The sequence below is a fragment of the Arachis hypogaea genome, chromosome 16, assembly GCF_003086295.3.
Source record: "Arachis hypogaea cultivar Tifrunner chromosome 16, arahy.Tifrunner.gnm2.J5K5, whole genome shotgun sequence".
Lineage (NCBI taxonomy): Eukaryota > Viridiplantae > Streptophyta > Magnoliopsida > Fabales > Fabaceae > Arachis > Arachis hypogaea.
In genome coordinates, this window is record NC_092051.1 from 168091 (window position 1) to 189035 (window position 20945).

Consider the following 20945-nt stretch of genomic DNA (forward strand, 5'->3'; position numbering starts at 1 on the left):
CAGCCATCCTCTCTAACCATGCTATTGGAATATCTGACCACCAATGGGACAATTGCTGTGAAAGAGTTTGATTGACATGATTGCATTAACAAAGATTTTGTTTATTGAAACGTGGACAAGTAGCAATGACTTTTTTGTGTTGCTGCAGTTAACTAGGTGAAATAACTATTGCCAGAGTTCATTAATCTCGCTGAATTTTTTCTACAGGTTTGAACCTGATATGCTTGCATTTTCTGGATGTGATTATGGTGGTGGAGAGAAGGAGCAAAAAGGAACTGGGCACTATAAGGAGGAGATGGAAAACACTGCATGTAAGGCTTGCATGTTTAATGTTGTTACTCATTACAAACCTCAATTATTAGGAATCTTGAAAATTCCATAATGTATTATTGTATTATTTAGTCTTCTACTTTGTATGCTTGACAGCACATGCAAGCACATGATAGTGGTAGTCAATATTAATTTTGTTAGAATTATACCGGAGATAAAACCCAACTGGATGTTTTTTCAGAAATGAGTTTGGGCACTGGTGTAGCGGTGTTAATGACTGATTATTTGTTTGTAGCAAAAGGCATAATGTTGTGAATAGAAAATCTTTCTATGTTTGCATTTGAAAGTTTATTCAGAATTATGGATATAGACTATAGACTAGTAAAAACAATTGAGAAATATTGAAATGCAGAGAAGCAATCCTGATAGGCAAAGGAGACAGGGGAAATGCCCGTTAACCCCAGAAGAAGTTGGACTCATGCTAAGAGCATTGGGGTATGGCTCTGATGTTCATATATATGTTGCATCAGGGGAAGTATATGGAGGGGAGGAAAATTGGCACCTCTCAAAGCATTGTTTCCCAATTTCCACTCAAAGGACACCATTGCTACGAAAGAAGAATTAGAGCCATTTTCTCCATTTTCTTCTCGCATGGCTGCACTTGACTTCATTGTTTGTGATGAAAGTGATGTATTTGTGACAAACAACAATGGTAATATGGCTAAAATATTAGCTGGAAGAAGGTATGTCAGGTTTTTTCTTCTCCTGTTTATCGTTACTAACGTGCTGCCTGATCAACTTTTTTGAGCACTTCTTTGTAGGAGATACTTTGGGCACAAGCCTACCATTCGTCCAAATGCAAAAAAGCTCTACCGTTTGTTCTTGAACAGAAACAATTTGACTTGGGAAGTTTTTGCTTCTAGTGTCCGTACTTTCCAGAAAGGCTTCATGGGGAGCCAAAGGAAGTTAGACCAGGTAGAGGTGGGTTTCATGAGAATCCATCTACCTGCATCATGCTTCGTAGGGACTTTTTTTTTTTATAATTGCCTAATTTTCACTGCAATGGTTAGTGTCTGGATGTACAATTATAAAATCTGAAAGCGGTCAAGTAAGCCGAGATGAGATAAATAAACAAAGAGGAATAGGAGGAAATTAGCAGCATATAGTGCAGAAAGAAATGATTGGTTGTCTTTATGAATAGGGAATCACTACAGTTGATAGGCGGTGTATCTTTATTCAGAAAATTTTTATAGGTGATAGACTTTGTAAATTTTCAATTTTTTTTAACCCCTATTGTTGGGGTAGATTTTGTCAAAATTTTCCGCCTGGAACGGATGCTAAGTGTTCTTTTTAGTCTTTCTATCATTGTGTTGTCTTCATGGGTGATATTTGTCTTGATTCTGACTAGTGCATGCCCCGTGCAGCGACGCATGGGAATGCTAAACTAATCACCTTTATCAGTTAATATAATAGAAGTCATACTAAAATTACAATAACACATGTATTATCATTCTTAATTACACATGTATTATCATTCTTAATTTTTTTTATTAGATATGTGTCACGCATAATTGTACATTATACCTTCACACACCAAATAAAATAAAGATATTATATAATTTATTTATATTTTAAAACTTAATCTAAAATATATATGAAAAATTCTTATAAATAATAATAGAAACATGTAATATAAATTACAAATATAAAAAAAATACCAAAATTGATAATTATAAATTTTCTTCATTCTCCTCAAATGTTATTAAATATTATATAGCTATATGATGTTAAATTAATGTTAATTTATATAATTATATAATTCTATTAGTATAATAATTTATCAACTCAAAAATACGGCACCCTATTATATTATAAAACATCAATCTACAGTCCTCGCTTCACTTCAATACTTATGTTTGCTTTATTCTTTGTGCCACAATTTGTTAAAGCCATCCACTATACCTATTCATTCTTATTGTTTAGTGTCTTTTATTCTCACTTTTTTCTTAGTTTATACTTCCTTTTACATTTGAATTCAACACACAGCATTTTGAAACTCTTATGCTGTGATTATGGTCTTATTTCTTAAAACCGTTGTTCCAACTTGTTAACTTACACCATTAATCCAATCACCGTAATTTTGTTATCAAAAATAGTTTCAACTCCTGTTTCTGTAAATCCGCCTCCTCCACCATAAATTAGATCTCGCTTAATCCAACCAACAACATATCTCTCTCTTCTTGCTTTTAAAGATTAACTCACGTGTAGAATAATATGTTCTAATGAATGAAGTAGTAAAAGAAAGAACTATTTAATATTTTAGGAACAACATTTAAAAAAAATTTTAAAATTCTTTAAATGCATGATATAAATAATTTTTAACACTGTCTTGAATACGATGATAAATTTTAAATAAGGATGTAATTAATCAGTTATAAATATAATCCGACAAAATAATCCATAATAAAAATCTATAAATTTGACCAAAAAACGTGACTACCTTGTATGATTTGTTTTTAATTAAAAAAAAAAAGTAAAACGGATAAGCGAAAGAAGTTGTTCTAAAAATGAACAATTAAAAAAAACTCAATCCCAACCTCATTTATTCCCATGCCATGCAAACCAAATCAATTAAAAAATTCATGACATATCACAAAATTTAGAACTTTAATTGACCTCTTTAAATTCTTACAAATGGTTTTAAATAATGAAGTATGTTAGTAATGAACAAATAATCAAGTCACAAAAATAATGCAGATACTAACTCTGACTAAGCATGTTTAATAGTCATATTTACGGATAATTTCAGATAAATACTAAAAGTGAAAGCAACCACGTATAAAAGAAAATTAAATTTAATCTCTTCTCTAAGGCTCAATTAACTTGATCTGTATTCCTCTCACTTATATCCAATTATAATCGTCATCCATGACCTATTATATTTGTGTTTGTACGTAATGGGCTGAACCTGAAAAAAGAAAATAATGCACAATAAGAATATTTAAAAAAGAAAATTGCAGAATCTTATAAATATGCTAACATCACCAAAATTAATATTGTACTACACATTTTTTTTGAGCTTTTTTGTACCTATAATACACCGATGCTATCAAATTTTTCTAACACATTTACACAAAATTAAAATTCAATCATACACTCTGAATCACCTAAAAGCCATATAAATACAATAAGAATTGATATATGTGATTTGATCCAAGATTCACATGAACATTTTAATGTTGTCTTTATAACATGATAAGGTTAGAATAAAAATCAAAATATAGAATAAAATATATTGTACAGAAAGAAAAAATAGAGAGATAATTAAGTCATTCAACAGCTAAAAATGAAAAGTAAATAAACAAATAATAGTAATAATGAATAAATTGAGTAAAAAAATGATGAAGAGAAAATAAAAGAAACAAAAACATATTTTATAAGTTTTGCAATATATTATCACCAGAAATTTGGTACATTATTACTCCCTAAGCTATCCTTGATTTTGCCTGAGTAATACCGAATTAGAAAAAATACTAAAATCAGGAGAAAATATTAGTGCAAATACAAATTATGCATCTACTTAATAGAATTTTAACTTTATTTTATTATAGTTTAGGAACCACAATAATGGAGACAAAAAATAGATCTTTAGAATAGTTAAAAGACAACTAAAAACCAAATTTTTTCAGTTTATTGATCATCTTCCCCCTCTTAATTCATTAAAGATGACTTACAATACATGTTGACCTCGACTTCTGAAGTCATAGATTTCACTTCTATAATTTAACTTAAAAATTTCTATTAAAAATACAGTCTCTGCATCTTGAACGTGTAATACTGCTATTTGATATTGATTCTTATACTTCATATTTTCATTCATTAAAAAGCCTTATCATTTATAATTATTTGTCAAATCACCTTAGAAAAGCTCATATAAAAAAAGAGCAGAAGCACGTAATAAGCCAAGCATTAACACGAAATTCAATCAAATAAATGTATTTTAGTAAACAAATAAATTTCTATTACTTGGTCTACAGAATAATTTGCAATTTCTCTTCCCCGTTCGTTTTCATGAACTCCGCATAAAGCATCTAGTATTTAGAGTAGTTGGCACACATAATCAGCTATCTTTCATAAAGTTTCACAACTTATGAGAGTTATAGAAATAGAAGATTTTGTAGCCATTAGTTTTCAGCAATAAATAAATAATTAAAATGAAAAAGTTGGTAATGTTTATTGAGAATATTATGCAAAAAATAAATATGACCTCGTTAAAAACAAAAATCATATTTTGGTGACATCCCACAATTTTTAATTTGCAAAAAAAAAAAAATCTAAAAGTGATTGAAGATTTTCTTTAAAAACTTTATGAGGTGGCTATGCTAAAAATAATAAAAGATAGAGTGAATACTCCATTCGACCCCTGACAATTATCTCGAAAGGACAACGAGGCCCAAAAAAAAAAAACATCCAATCCGGCCCTGATAATTTTTTTTGGGACTGATTAGCCCCTATGCCAAAAAAAATAACATTAAACTTTTTTTGGTACAAGGGCCTCGTTGTCTTTTCGAAGTAATTGTCAGGGGCCGGGTTGGGTTTTTTTTGTCAGGAGTCGGGTTGGGATTTTTTTTTGTCAGAGACCTCGTTGTCTTTCGAGGTAATTGTGAGGGGCTGATTTGGATTTTATTCTAAAAGATATGGTGTATACATTGTCTTGGAAACTCCTTTGTCAAGAACTTCGTTATACTGTCAAAACATGAAATTCAAAACCAATAATCAAATAAGGCCCTTGCTGGTGTAATAATGTATAAATTACTTTAAAAATGAAAAGTCAAAATCTGAAGAGTTAGTTAACGTGTATTTTCTATCCCTTTATACTCATCAAATGCTCTAAAAATCTAATTCCATTGATTATTGAAGCTTATGCCATATAATTTGAACAAAAATAAAAAATTTCTAAAGCTGACACAACATAAACTGTATAATACATTAATAGACATAATCAATCAAAACATAGTACTCCCAATACATAATCAGTTGCATGATCAAATTTCCAACCAAGTAATAAGAAGGCATGATACATGGTATATGAAATAAAATATCATTCAATAACTAACTATTGGCTTCTAAACAACACACTGAATCAAGTAATAAGAAGCACAAAAAATAAAAAAATGACTATTTAAAAATTAAACAAACCTACATGAAATTAGTTTTATTGTTTTCAATGGATATGATTCGGTATACTCGAAAGACACCTTGGGTACAATATTGACGATCTAACAAGGATGATTCTCAGTAAATTTCTACTTACTGCTCTCATCTTTTATGGAATCGATCCCCTTTTACTTTTTTTGAATATAAATCAATGATGAAATTCTAAATTAAGAAGGAATGTTACCATACAAATAAAATAAAATAAAATAAACTAATAATTTTCTATGAGAAGTATCAATTTGCTATTTTATAGAAAAACAAAAACAAAGAATAAATCAAATGTTTACCACAAAAACAGAGTACCTAAAAATAATTATCAAATTTGTCTTATCACGTGCTTTTGTAAAGTAGAAGTGTGCCATAGTCATTCACTTATCATTAAGGGCCTGTTTAGAAAACTCTAGAAGTAGCTTTTTTTAACTTTTGACTTATAAAAAGTAGTAGTATTAATGTCGGGTGCAATTTTCAAAATCAAATTACAACTTTCTAAGAAGCTATTTTGGAGTTTATAGAGAAGTTAAAAAAATGACTTCTCTCATAATACTTCTACTTTTCATTACATTTCTTTAAAATAAGCATTTTTAGAGTTAAAAATCCAAACACAAAATAACTTATTTATAAGTTACTTTTAACAGAGTCATTTATTGTTTATCAAAAGGAGCTTAATTAAGTTAGTTACCCAAACTGGACCTAAACAAAAGAGAAGTGTTTGGTCATATAAATATTTTTTTAATAAATTAACATGATTCTAATTCTTAAAATTGATGCAGGATTTTATTTTTTAAGACAAAAAAAAAAAGAAAAAAACATGTAAACTAAGCTTTTGCATTATACTTGTAATTTTGGATGTTCATTTGCTAAAGCATCTACTTAGAGTGATTTGTCAACTTTTTACTTGCTTACTAATTGCATCATAATTAATACACCAAGGTGTAAAAATCTATTTTGATAAACTCATGACTCATGAGTGCATCCATCAAAAGCATAGTTAATATAAATGTCTCTTTTTAGAATAGTAGAAAATCTGGAATAATTTACATATGATCAAAGAATTCATATTTTATAAGAATAGAAAAAAGAACAACATATTACATTGAGTGCACAACTAATTCTCTTATATAATCAGAGACTATAAATATAAGAGACAGCAAAAAAATTATTTTAGAACTCACATTATCTGATATTGACAGAGACTTGAATAAAGGTGATAGAGAACCGTGCATTAAGTTGTTGTAGAAATTGTGAGAAGGCCATTTTAACATTATATTCTTGATTGTTGATCAATGGAAGGGTAATATACATGAATAGAAGATAATACTTCAATATTACTTCATGTTGGTTCTGACTCTAACAAATATTTTGAGCTCATTCCATTATCAAATGCAGTTACCTATAAATAAACACACACAAAATAAAATAAAATACATCAGTTAGTAGAATTATCAAAACTTATAGTGCAAATCTCAAAAAATAGTGAACTCATAAACTAACCAGATTAGTTTTTGATTCTTCAAGACCAGAAAATAAGTCCAAAATTTCTATCTTTAGCAGCTGCTTGTCTTCTGAGTTTTGCTGCCTGTACAAAATTGTTGGTTTAAAATATCTATGACTATACACTAAGCAAGCACATAAGAAAAGAAACCAAATATAAATAAAGTTTCAATTTGCAAATACAACAACCAAATTAAATTAAAGCAGGTTCTAGCTAGCTGCTCAATAACTAAATTCTCTATCAAACTTTGAGAATTGAATATGTGAACCATATTTGATCTTCAAAAGTATAGGGCATTCAATGAGATTTGAATTAGAAGTATTATTCACACACATGTAAATGCCGAGTTCCTATTGCACTCATTCTTGGAGTAAAACTTGTTCCGTGCCTCTTTTATTTTATAGCACCTTAAATGCTCTCTATGTTGTAAACTCTATCATCTAATTCAATCCCTACGACACATTTTCATCCAATCATTACAATATGTTTCACTAATTTAATGAAGGTAAAATGATAAATTATATTTAATAATTCTTAACTTGGCAATATTATTACATACATGAATAAAAAAATAAAATAAAATATTCAATCACTAAAAACAAAGCAGTGTGTAACACCTTACCACACAAAGTTTTATACCTAGGATGTAAAACAGAGGATTCTTATCAGTGAACTTCACACCAGAGCGTGTTTTTCTCTTAATTGATCCTCTGTGATGTACCAACACTACAAAACTCTCCTCACTAGCCATTTTGTCACTCTAATGAGATCAATTCACGTTCACACCATATATATACACGTCTGGCCCTGTATAATTCGAAATAGCATAATTCGAATTACTAAGAGTAGCGTGTGTGTAATTTGAATCACCTTAATTCAAATTAGTGTGTGTAATTCAAATCAGGTTGATTCGAATTAGTGTTTGTGTGTAATTCAAATCAGTGTGATTCAAATTACATTAAATGTTTAATTCGTATTTAACTAATTCGAATACGTATAGATGTGCTTCTGGTTGATTCTTGTATCAATTCTCAATTTGGCTGATTTGTACAATTTTAGTGTGTCATTGGCTTATTTCAACGTTTTACCCCTAAATTAATGAACGACTCTCTATATATTGTTTTATTCTCTATCCCAAAGTAGACGTTGATTTTCGAGAAAATATTATATATATGGTTCTATATCTAGTTCGGATACGTCTCAGTCCTATATATATATAATTGGTGTTTGTTTTCACATACTAAGATTGGAAAATTATGATTTAGTATTGTAGTTTGGGACATAAATTTTTAATTTTTTTAATATTTTTAAAAAATAAAGATACAGAGAATTAAAATTTTTAAAAATCGAAATTACAATTTTAGTAATATTTTTTATAATAAATTTAACTAAGAATATTTATTTTATTTTTATATTTATTTTGAATAAAACAAATACTAAAATATAATTTAATCATATATATTTTACACTAAATATAATATAAAATTTAATTTATTTCAATTTTTTAATTTTTGTTTTTCAATCTCTATCTTATAGAGTAACATGCAAACAAAATTAAGTGAGTTGGAATTCCATCGAAAATATTCTTTTGAGGAAGAGACGCATATCTGATTTCCCATCTGGCCAAATCTATGCATCGTTTCCATTGCCATCATCCTAAATCATGATGCCTTCGTTCACCAAAAAAAGTATCACAATGCATTCGTAATAACTTTAGGATTATCTTTTTTGTCATTTTAAATTAATTACTTTTGCACTTACTGAAATCAAATTATGATCTTTGGATTCATTCATTCAGCTTTGCATGATAAATCATAAAGTTAAGGCTCTTTGCCTCATGCTTTGCACAATAATGATTAGTATTTATGGCTAATTTGAAAACTAGAGAAAATTAACGGAATTATACTCCAGTTTCAATATAGCCACACAAAATATCTACTGTGGTCGTGGTTTCCCTTGCATTACTGATTGAATATATATATTATATTCAATAAAAAAATATTATATGTATACAAAAAATTAATATTATGTATTTTAATATAAATATATGAAAATATTAAAAAATTATTAAAATTTATTATTTTAGACCATAAATTAATTATCAATGTTTAAAAGTGTGAATTAAAATATATTATTGAATTACTAAACTAAAACAAATTCGATTGATGATTAAAAGTGATGATAAAAAATATTAATTTTTAATTGTTTTCCAGTATTTTTAAAATATATATTTATTTTTTATATATATTTTATATGTATGATTGATATTTAGTGTATATTTAATATGATTGATATATAATGTATAAATTTAACAAATTTAGATTGATAATAAACTTATTCGTTTAAATAAGTGTTGATATTTAAATTTTGTTTTGTATATATAATAATTTATTGGCCGAATAGATTCTTAAGTGGAAATTAATTATTGGCATATTGGATTAATTAAGGGTATAAATTTAAAGAATGTGACACAAACTTTTATACACAAATGTCGGTGTGTGACTGAATAAATGTGCGTATATTTTAGCGGCCCTATTTCACCATTTACATGTAGATGTTAGAATGTAGGATGTAGACGAATTTTAAAAACTAAAAAGTAAAGTACTTTGACCCTAAGTATCAATTATTCAATTAGCATTTTTATGATAGCAAGCAATGGGTATAGGATGTTGTACGAGATTTTGCTGGTACGAATCGAAGAAAGGATCATAGATTTATCGGTGTTAGTGATGATGAGATTGGATTTTTAGAGTGGTAGGAAGTAATATCTATAAACATATGACTTTAAGTTAGAATGAGTCTGTTAAGTTAGAATGAGTCTAAAAAATATAAGTGAGAGTTATGAGTGTATAATATATATAAGAGAGTCTCTTATTTTTTTTATATCAATGTTGTGAGAACCGGATCGATCAATAAATCGGTAAGACAATTAATTTATTGGTTCAATAATCCAACCGAGATTCAATCGGTTTAATAAATATTAAATAAAATTATTAAAAATTAATATATGTAATGCTTGATCATTATCTAGTTGTTCTATATTTAAAAATAAAAATTTCTAATTAGTAACAATTACAATTGACAAACACAAATTTATACAAATTAAATACAGTTACAGTCAATGACTAAATATTGATTGTTGAACAGATTTACAGAAAATTTCTAATCACATCAAGAAGCCAACAATACATGCCGCACCAAAAAGTTTAAAATAGAAAATTATCAATTACATAAGGCATCAAAGTTCAGAAAACAAATTTAGAAGTCAGAATCCATACAATTAGACAATTAAATTAACAATTAACAATCAACAAAATTAATAAGTACCACAAAAAATTAATAGAATTATTTTAAAAGAGAAGGCGAGCTCGGCGATGACAACGACGCGGTGGGAGCTGCGGTGGTCAAACCCGTCGCTGCGGTGGCAATCTGAAAGGGGATGGATCCAAGATGGGAAAAAATTCGAATTTTTGAATTGAGAAAAAGGAAAAAGGTATTTTAAAAAGAATAGAAAAAGAGGATACCTAATAGGTGAAGCGAGAGGTGGAAGCACCACAAAGAAGAGAGGAGAGGCTGAAGAGGCAACAGAAGAGGGGAAGTGAACTCAGGCACAGAGGAAATCGAAGACAGAGACTTGACGCACAAGAGAGAGAGGGATCGACGATGAAGACAGAGACACGATTTCAGGGTGGCCGACGACGACGAAGACAGAGGCGGCGACACCAACAGCAGCTCCGAGCAGACCTGGCGATGCGAGGTGAAGCGATCCAGGAGAAGAGGATCGCGACGGCGGGACTCGACGCTGGATGAGGAGAAGAGTTCGTTGGCGACGGCGGCGTTGGCCGTTGGCTGCTGCTGCTGGTTGGCTGGGAAAGAGAGAGGCTGCTAGGGTTTCGTCTTCTGTGGAGCTCAGAGAGAGAGAGAGGAGCTGGGTGGGGTGTGTGTGTGAGAGAGAAGAGCGTTTATCTTTATCCGTTGTTTATGTTTTTTTTTTCAAAATTGAAAATCGGAAAAAACTGTCCGGTTCACCGGTTAACCGCCAGTTTGACCGATTTTTTATTGGTTTTTTGTCAGACGATTTTTTATTTCAACCGAACTGGCTAGAAGACCGATTTCTGGTTAATCCAGTTGAACTGATCGGTCCGGTTTGGTTTTTAGAACAATATTTTATATAATTTTTGTCTTGTTATCTTATCTTATTTTTTAAGATAATAGAGGTATTTAAATTTAAAAGTTAGTTGGTGATTATTGATTTTTTACCAATTTGGACTGTAAAAAAGATTTGGATTTGAGAATCTGGTCATCGTTTGGCAGTTTTAGAGACTAGCATGTCAGACTCATAATAGATGTGTTTTGTTATTGTGATATGACTATGGAAATAATATAATTTTGGAGAGTGAAACTGTTTCTGCTCCAAGCAAGGTCACGAGCCGGTGAAGTGAAAGAACTGGAGATCTCAACTTCGAAGGTTATAAAATCAGGTCGGGAGGACAACCTGCAAGACACTCCGATACTAAAGTCAGTAGTGTATGAGGTAGCAAAGAATTTTTTCGTGTGTTTACCTGTTGCTGGACTCTTCCTTTTAACTCCTGTCTTTGGAGGTTGTCGTTTTCCAGCATTTAGTGCTCATTATAGTTGGGGTTCAGCGGTTACAAGATCGGGTGATCCGGCCGTTGCTGTTATCCCGTGAAGTCGGCTACGACCTCGATTGCTTCATCGGTTATGTTATCTTTTCCCCGGAACAGAAACATTTATTATCTTTTTAGTTTTTATATAATTTTTATCGATTGGTGTTTATTTATCAAGAACCCTAACAAAGTAGGTAAAATTTCATTCCTACATTTGTTATTTATGTCACGATCTTTTATAAATTGATACAAGTTTTACATAATAAATTAACATAAAAATATAACGTGTCTATTATTTATTATCATAGAAATCTAATTAATACTTTTTATTTTTTTAATGACTAATTAATTCAAGGGAGCCACTCAAATAAAGACGCTTAAAACGTCTTTTTTTTAAAGATATTTTTTAGTAATTAAAATTTAACATATATAATCGATTAAACTGTGTTATTTTTGTTAAAATTAGGTCAGATAAATTAATTTGACCGAAAAAATAGTGAATTAAATCTTGAAGTGGTCTAAATATTATTTTTTATAAAAAATTACTACAATATCTTTATTATAGAAAATGACTAAAATACTCCTATTTTATATATATATATATATTGAGAATTCTAAATTCTAGCCCTTTACTTCTCTGCCGTTATAGAATTAGGATTTAGAATTTTCAAAATTAATAATATATATATATATAATAAGAATATTTTAGTCATTTTTTATAATAAGAGTATTATAGTTATTTTTTATAAAAAATAATATTTTACTTCTCTGCCGTTATAGGATTAGGATTTAAAATTTTCAAAATTAATAATATATATATATATAATAAGAATATTTTAGTTATTTTTTATAATAAGAGTATTATAGTTATTTTTTATAAAAAATAATATTAACTTAAACTGACTATTTTTCGGTCAAATTAATTTGTCTAGTCTAATTTTAACAAAAATAACATACTTTAATTGATTATATATATATATATATATATATATATATATATATATATAATTTTAATAATTAAAAAACATATTTAAAAAAACGTTTTAGACTTATTTATATAAGCGACTCTCTTAATTCAAAGTCAATCTTCAAGAATGTAATTATCTTTTTACTCAAGAATAAAAGATATGAAAAAGTTGAGTGTGTGTGTGAGAGAACGTAAAAGGTTAGTAGTAGCAGCAGTAGAGAGAATAAAGAGTACATAGGCATAAGGATAGAAGGAAAGGACCACGAATAGCAATGAACAATAATTGAATTAGGAGTTAGGAGGAAGAGAGACGTTGCATTGGCAGTACCCGCCACTTTTGGAAGTTAATGGGTAAACATAGAAATTAGAAAGAGAGGCCCACCCCTCAAGCTAGTCATAATAAGTCAATATGCTATCCTAACATACACTTGAATGCTATTAATCATATTAATAATCACCGTTATTCACTACTAGTACTACCAGTTAGTATCGAATACAGCAACAAGGCTCCCCTTCCGCTTCCATTCCCATTCCCATTCCCAATCCATGTAAGTGAATGTAATGTAATAGAAGTAATAGTAACATTCATTCCAATTCAAATTCGACATTTTATAATTCCAAGGAAAGCAAGACAGGGGTGATGGGTTGCAACGCCTCAAGAGTGGATGGACTTCCGGCGGTGGCTCTGTGCCGCGAGCGCTGCAACTTGCTGGACGAGGCCCTCCGCCAGAGCTACGCTGTGGCTGAAGCACACGTGGCACACATGCAGTCCCTCAAAAATCTTGGCCTCGCTCTCCACACCTTCTTCCGTCACTCTGAAACATTACCATTACCTCCTTATTCTAATTGCCATCAACATGTGCACTCTTCCTCCTCTGCCTCCTCAGGCTCAGTGGATGAGGATACAGATACAGATACGGATACGGATATGGATATGGATACGAATAAAATATCCCACTTGTTCAACCAAAGCACTACCCGTTATGATTCCTCACCTCCTCCTCCTCCTCCGTCACCGCCGAGCACCTCAGAATGGGATTTCCTCAACTTCTTTGACACTTCTTTCGACAAATACCATCTCCCCTACACTACTCCCAACCCGCACACTCCTACTCCTACTCATCATCATCACACTCATAAAGGAGAAGCCAAGCAGCAGAAGCTAAAGCAGAAGGAGGATGGTGCTGACGCTGCTGCTGCTTCTTCCAAGGAAAAGACTTCAACTTGGAACAAGAAAGAATCGGAGGATCCTTTCGCCAAAGGTAGTAGTTTCTCTGAGGCAATGAAAGAGATTCAGCTTCTTTTTGAGAAAGCATCTGATTCGGGAAACCCAATCTTGGAAATGTTGGACGTTGGCAAACTTCGGTACCATCGCAATATAGCCGTTAATCCAGGTACTCATTATCACCTATGGCTGCGGCTACCCACTCCTGTGTTGTGTATTTTGTTTATCAATTTCACAGATTATAATAAATCAGATGAACAAGTTTTGAATTAAAAAAGTGAGTTTTCTTTTTTTTTTTTTGGGGGGGGGGGGGGTGTTCAGTTGGTTGCAAGTTGATGCAGGTATTTACTAGTCCTTCAACGCCTGTCACGGTCCATTGCAGCATGCAATCATCCCTCTTGGTTGGTCGGAGATCAATGGGATCCGAGAATGTTTGCTCTACTCTAAACAAGCTATGTATGTGGGAGAAGAAGCTCTACGATGAAGTCAAGGTATATATGCACCAACCAACCATGTGTGATGAGTTGATTTGTTAATACTGCAATGAACTAACGCGGCTATTTCATTTCAGGGCGAGGAGAAATTGCGCATAATCCATCAGAACAAGTGTAGGCAGTTGAGGCGCATCAGTAAAAAAGGTGCTGATGCTCACAAGATTGATTCCCTGGAGACCATGATTGCTCTTCTAGCTACCAAAATGAAAATATCTATCCAAGTAGTTGACAACATATCTAACACCATATGCGACTTGAGGGAGAACCAGTTATGGCCGCACATCAGCACTTTCCTCTTTAGGTATATACTCTGAACCCTCTTTTCTCTAGATGCTGTTTGCTAGCTATATTGATACCCCTTAGCTAACACTGGTTCATATTTGTGAGAAAAAGGTTTCTTCGAATGTGGAAAGACATGCTAGAATGTTACAAACGACAGTGTAGGCAGATTGCTGAAGCGAGGAGTTTAGATACCTCCTTCAACGAAAAGCTCAGTAATTCTCATCTCTATGCAGCAATAAAACTCAAATCTGAGATTAAGAACTGGACTCTAAGCTTCTCAGATTGGATATACGCCCAAAAGTCGCATGTCAAAGCGTTGAATGGCTGGCTAGTAAGATGCCTAATGCATGATCTTGAAGAAACAACAGCAGTACCACCCTTTTCCTCTGGTGGGATTGGTGCACCGCCTCTGTTTGTCATCTGCAGCAAATGGTCACGGGCAATGGATGATCTATCGGAGAAGGAAATGGTGGAAGCCGTCAACGGATTCATCCTCAGAGTGAATGAGATCTTGGATAAGCATATCTCAGACCCTCGTCAAAAAGCAACATTGGACAAGGAACTGGAGAGACAAGTGAAAATCTTGGAGAGGCAGGAGCAAAAGATGCACAAAGTGATTCAGTCTCGGGAGATAGAGATGGGTAGAGGGGATGCTGTGCATCGTGGTGAACTTCTTGCTGCTATGAGCTTGCAGTCAGGTCTCCAACATATTTTTGCTGCAATGGAGAGGTTCACTGCCTCCGCCACTCGTGCATATGAACAATTGTGCCAGCAAATTGAGCTAGACAACCATCTTTCGGGAGATCTCAACAACATTCATTAGTTTTCTTTCGCTTTATTCATATTGCACCATTCGTTGATTCTTGTCGCATTGCATCCAAGGTTTTATATGTCACCTTCGAAGAAAGGGTTGGTTAATTGAAATTTAAATGTTAAGCATTTAAAATAAAATTTAATTTTGATAAAAATATAAAATAATTTTATACGTGCATTCAATTACGTAATGTACCTAAAAATAACTACCTTTCACATTAATATGTACCTAAAAATAACTACCTTTCACATTAATAGTGTGAATGGTTATCGAAAAAAACAGATGTGATTGTATGTTCGATGCATTAAAATTAAACTTCTTAATGTTTATTTGAAATGAATAAAATAAGGTCCGACATGTAAAAAAGACAGAACTCAGAAGCAAAGATTAAGAGAGATAGTATCACTTAAGTAAAGGCAAACAAAACTATAAAGTGAAACCTAAAATGTATAGTGCAATCTTTGTATTGAACTGGGTGTGAATGGAGGACAATGCACAACTTTTCCAGACGCATTCATCCCACAAATAAATGTCTCTGCTTCTAAACCATTTTATATAACTTTCGACTTCTTGCTTTGATGATGAAGTGTATTGACCGAATTGTTAAACATGTGTACTGCTCTTATGATACAAACAAGAACAAGATTTGTGCTGATTGGTAGGGAAACAAGGTTGGGCCTTAGGCAACATAAAGCTCAGCTTGGCCATCAATGAAGAGGCTCATGAACTCTTCGCCATCGACGGTTTCCTTTTCAATGAGAAGCTGGGCAAGCTTGTGAAGGATGTCGATGTGGGTGGTTATGATTTGCTTAGCCCTCGAATAGGCTGTTTCCACTAGCTCCCTCACCTCTGCATCCACAACATCGGCAGTTGCCATGGAGTAATCCTTTTGCGTTGACATCTGCGGTTAGTTAAGAATAACATAGGTAATAGTGAGAAATGAAAGCATGTCCAAGAATGACGACACCGATGAAAATGTGATCTAGGTACCATACCTGTTGGCCCAAGAATGGATTACCACCAGGGCCGCCAATAGCAACTTGTCCAATCTTCTTGCTGAACCCGAATCTCTCAACCATCTGCCTTGCCACCCTTGAAACTTGCATGAAGTCATTTGAAGCTCCCGTCGTCACATTTTCCTCCCCGAATATTACCTCTTCTGCAACCCTGCATGCATTCATTGTTTCGGTCTGAGTGAGTGAGTGACCATAAAATACCACCACCATGTTTCATAAAGTTTTAATGTGCTTTTTCATAAAATATTAATATTTGCTTATTCTATTTTGACTCAGTCAACAGATTCACCTACTGCCAAACTACACGAGGAGAGATAGAGAGGATGATGATGCTTCCCGGAACACGCAGGGCATAAGGAAGGAAGACACTGCCACAGATTAGATAGATAATCTCCCAATCAACCCACTTCCAGAAGCTCATGCTCAACACGTCACTCAGTCAAACTCAAATATTTTCCACACCAAACCCTTTTTCTTTAAGATAATGGCACATGTTACACGAAATATTTATTTGTTTTCTACTTTTGTTAAATCCAAGTTTACAATTGCATTGGAATTCTGAGAGGAAAATAAAAATTAAAAAAACTGTATTTTAATTGTAACAATAATTAATAAAAAATTAAGAAGTTAATTAGTTAATCTCCCAAAACATGTCAGTGGCTGCCGCCTTTAGAATATACTGCTTTCCCCAAAATTCAGAGTCAGGGATCATGCCCTACGTTCACACTTTTGACTCAATACTAGGTATAAACTATAAACCACTAAAAAATAATAAAATGCACTTAAAAAAAAAAGAAGGAAAAAAAAAAAAAACAAATACAACCACCATAAATACCAAGTAACAACACGTTCGTTTCCTTCCCCTCAACTGTCCAATTTCTTGTCCTCCTATATGGCCATTGGTCATGAACTAAACCATGTCTGCCCCAAATGACTGGTTACAATTCTACAACCAAAATTTCCCTTCCCAAGGTAATCCTTCAATTCCCGTCACCGCAGCAACCCCCACCACTGCCACTGCCACCACCAGCCCTCTACCAGGGATGGGGATGATGGTGAATTCGGGTTCACCACCAACATCATCCCCAAATCTAAGCCCAGAGGGCCGGGTCTCAAAGCCTGCACGGCGCCGATCACGGGCCTCACGGCGAACTCCCACCACTTTGCTGACCACAGACACCACAAACTTCCGTGCCATGGTGCAGCAATTCACCGGAGGCCCAAACGCTCCCTTTGCACCAACAGCATCCCCAGCTGCACCATCAGGGCTGCCAAATCTGCTGGGTCTTGGGTTCGGGTCACGCCCTGTCCCAGCTGTAAACTCTTCAACGCTCATGGTTTCACCCCCAGCTGGTTACCTTCTACAGCAGCAACAACACCATCAAAATCTCTTTCAGCCACAAAACCAACAGTTCATGTATAGTGGTAGCACACAAGGTGGAGGTGACAACACGTTTTTCCAGAGACTAAGCAACCCGACAAGACCCTCTGACCATGATCATGAGGTTTTGATGGATCATGAACATGGAGGACGATTCTTCCCAAGTAGTTCTTCTTGATGAGTAAGTTCCTGTAGAGAAACCACATCCTATCCTAGTCTATGTTTCAATAGGAACACGGATAGCAGTTTTCCTTGGTGATGTTTGATAGTGACATAAAGCAGACAATTAGGTGCTAACTTGGGGAGAACGGTTGACCAACCAATGTATAATATTATAGTTATCTTCCAATTTAGGACTTATTTTATTATTTTTATTTTCATTAGTTCTGTAATTTGGGGTTTTCTTACATGGAATTGGGCGCTACTTCTAGAAACCTTTGGTGGCGCTGCCAAAACTTTTTATCTATTTTTTCTTCTTTCTATAATTATTAATCATGAGTTTGTGTACTTGCTCCTTTTGTTTTCTGAATAAAGCTAACTAGTTTAAAACCATGGTTAAAAATCATGCTAAAAAATTATCAAAACCCATCCATGGGTTCAAACTACGAGGTGGTGTGATAGTAATTATCAAACCCCAAAATCACATATGCAATGGAGCAATGGTCTACTAACCTTCCTCCTAGAGCAACTGCCATCTGATTTTCCAAGTAGCTTCTACTGTACAGTCCAGACTCAAGCCTCTCTTCACTGGGAGCAAAAAATGTGAGACCACCAGCTTGGCCGCGAGGAATGATTGAAATCTTCGCCACGGGATCATATTCGGGCATCAAAGCACCCACTAGAGCATGGCCAGCCTCTGAAATTAATAATGAAAAAATTGTTTATGACCCAAGAATAAATTAAAAGCAGCAAAGCTTAGCTACGTAACACACAATAAATAATACAAACCATGGTAGGCTACTAATTTCTTCTTCTCATCTGAAACAACTGCATTTTTCTTTTCTGGTCCAGCAATGATCCTCTCAAGGGCATCAGATATCTCATCTTTACTTATTTCCTTAAGGTCACGCCTTGCTGCAAGAATAGCTGCTTCATTCATCAGATTCTGCAAGTCGGCCCCGGTGAATCCTGGGGTTCTTCTTGCAATCTTTTCAAAGTCAACATCCTTTGCAAGTGCCTTTCCTCTAGAATGTACCTGAAAGGCATGAAAAGTTTACATGTCAAGATACAGACATGTGTGCACCTACATGCTTATCTTAGACACTAACAAACATTTGGATATACTGAAAGTGGTGAGAGACCTAATAGGCTAATACCAATCATCCAAGCATGCACTATATATCATTCCAAAACAACCAATTCCATATATGAAAAAAACTAAGGGTTCATATCACAAGTGCTTAAGTTTATCAAGATTAGCATTAAGTTCCCAGTGAGTCCATCAAGAGAGGATGCTTACCTGAAGGATCTTAACTCTGCCAGCAACATCAGGCCTGTCAACAGTAACCTGCCTATCGAACCTGCCGGGCCGCAGCAGGGCAGAGTCGAGGACATCGGGCCTGTTGGTAGCAGCCAAAACAATGACACCGGAATTACCAGAGAAGCCATCCATCTCCGTCAAGAGCTGGTTAATGGTCTGCTCCCTCTCATCGTTCCCGCCTCCGAGACCAGCCCCTCTCTGCCTCCCCACGGCATCAATCTCATCAATGAAAACAATGCACGGCGCCTTTGACTTGGCTTTCTCAAACAAATCCCTCACGCGGGAAGCACCAACCCCAACAAACAGCTCCACGAACTCCGAAGCCGCGCAAGAGAAGAACGGTACTCCGGCCTCACCGGCAACCGCCCGAGCCAGAAGGGTCTTCCCGGTTCCAGGTGGCCCCACCAGAAGACACCCTTTTGGGATCTTAGCACCCAAAGCGGTGTACTTGTCAGGGTTCTTGAGAAAATCAACAACTTCCTGCAATTCCAGCTTGGCTTGGTCAGCGCCTGCGACGTCAGCGAAGGTGACGCCGGTTTCGGGGACCTCCTGGAACTTGGACTTTGAGCGGCCGAAGTCCATGGGGCCTCCGAGGCCGCCTGGGCCCCCGGGGCCACCCTGGGCCCTACGGAAGAGGAGGAAGAGGCCTGCGAAGGCTAGGAAGGGGAAGAGGAGGTTGCCAATGAAGTTGAAGAGGCCGTTGCCGGAGTCGCCCTCGGAGACGGAGATGTCGACGCCGTTCATAGCGAGGATGTCGATGAGATCGGGATCGTTGGGGACGATGACGGTGGCGCGGCGGCCGTCGACGGCGGTGAGCTGGAGGGCGGAGCCGTCCTTGCTGAACCTGACCCTCTCGACCTTGCCCTTCTTGACGACGTTGAGGAACTCGCTGTAACGCCACTGGGAGCCCTCGGGGAGGTCCGACGAGGCCTGGGCCTGGGGTTTGGGGGCGTTGAGGAGAAGGTTCTGAGAGAATGGAGAGGGATTCTGGGTGCTGGGCTGCTGGGCCTCGATGACGGTTGGGGGCCCTGCGTTGTCTACGGCGATGGCTTGTGGTTGTGGGGATAGGGAGGAGATGAAGAGGGCGGTGAGAGCAGGCAGTGATTTCTTCCATTGTGGTTGTGGTTGCTGTGGCAGGTTTTGTGCGTTGATGAGCTTGCTTGTTCTTGCGGAGCTCAATTTCGTTGTTTTCGGAGTTGGGGGCGATATTAGGACTTTGGTTCCCAGCAAGTTTGAAGCTGAGGACGACAGAAACGCCATCCTTATCTTCTTTCTTTCTTTATTGCTTCTTCTATCTGGTTCAGGACAACAAGCTACTGCTACCTCTGATATCTCTAATCTAATCAGCTCCTCAATTATATTTATATCACTTGCTAGTTGCTTCCTTCCTTATTTTGCAGTAATCCTACGTTGTTGCGTTTTTAAGATGAACAACCAAGCTGCTTCAACTTCAACTTCAACCTGTGCCATAACTTTGGCTTGTGATCTTCTTTAGCACACGTGGCTGATACTCCATCCCTTTATTTTTGTTTTCCTTTCTCCCATCCCTTTAAATAACTGGAGAAAAATATCCACAACGACCTGGCGCGCCTCTCTTACTTGGGCTTCTTCAAAGTGATTTATGTCTTAACAAAAAGGCCCAACTATCCCAATCACTTAGCTGAATGGGCCGAAGAGTA

At 34.8% G+C, this 20945-nt stretch overlaps 2 protein-coding genes and 1 pseudogene across 2 annotated transcripts; 2 read left to right on the forward strand and 1 right to left on the reverse strand.

Annotated features, from left to right (window-relative positions):
- The first annotated feature begins 331 nt into the window (after positions 1-331).
- Positions 332-1313, forward strand: LOC112754424 (O-fucosyltransferase 16-like; annotated as a pseudogene).
- Positions 1314-12827: 11514 nt separating this feature from the next.
- Positions 12828-15500, forward strand: LOC112754277 (protein ALTERED PHOSPHATE STARVATION RESPONSE 1-like). The gene is made up of 4 exons (XM_025801851.3): positions 12828-13968; positions 14121-14290; positions 14371-14594; positions 14687-15500. Exons 1-4 carry the CDS (start codon positions 13215-13217, stop codon positions 15396-15398), a joined length of 1860 nt encoding a protein of 619 aa, XP_025657636.1. The 5' UTR covers positions 12828-13214; the 3' UTR covers positions 15399-15500.
- Positions 15501-15693: 193 nt separating this feature from the next.
- LOC112754276 (ATP-dependent zinc metalloprotease FTSH, chloroplastic-like) lies at positions 15694-20892 on the reverse strand. Its single transcript, XM_025801849.3, has 5 exons — positions 19246-20892; positions 18735-18981; positions 18459-18642; positions 16385-16556; positions 15694-16290 (listed from the first exon to the last, which is right to left on the reverse strand). Exons 1-5 carry the CDS (start codon positions 20524-20526, stop codon positions 16069-16071), a joined length of 2106 nt encoding a protein of 701 aa, XP_025657634.1. The 5' UTR covers positions 20527-20892; the 3' UTR covers positions 15694-16068.
- Positions 20893-20945: the final 53 nt, after the last annotated feature.

What these genes read in the sequence shown, in the direction of transcription:
- LOC112754277 (XM_025801851.3), top strand. Translation starts at nt 13,215, where the DNA reads ATGGGTTGCAACGCCTCAAGAGTGGATGGACTTCCGGCGGTGGCTCTG. An exon ending in AGCTCTACGATGAAGTCAAG is followed by an intron (nt 14,291 to 14,370) that starts GTATATATGCAC and finishes ATTTCATTTCAG; the next exon opens with GGCGAGGAGAAATTGCGCAT. An exon ending in ATCAGCACTTTCCTCTTTAG is followed by an intron (nt 14,595 to 14,686) that starts GTATATACTCTG and finishes TGTGAGAAAAAG; the next exon opens with GTTTCTTCGAATGTGGAAAG.
- LOC112754276 (XM_025801849.3), bottom strand. Translation starts at nt 20,526, where the DNA reads ATGGCGTTTCTGTCGTCCTCAGCTTCAAACTTGCTGGGAACCAAAGTC. An exon ending in GCAGAGTTAAGATCCTTCAG is followed by an intron (nt 18,982 to 19,245) that starts GTAAGCATCCTC and finishes CATGCCTTTCAG; the next exon opens with GTACATTCTAGAGGAAAGGC. An exon ending in GAAATTAGTAGCCTACCATG is followed by an intron (nt 18,643 to 18,734) that starts GTTTGTATTATT and finishes TATTAATTTCAG; the next exon opens with AGGCTGGCCATGCTCTAGTG.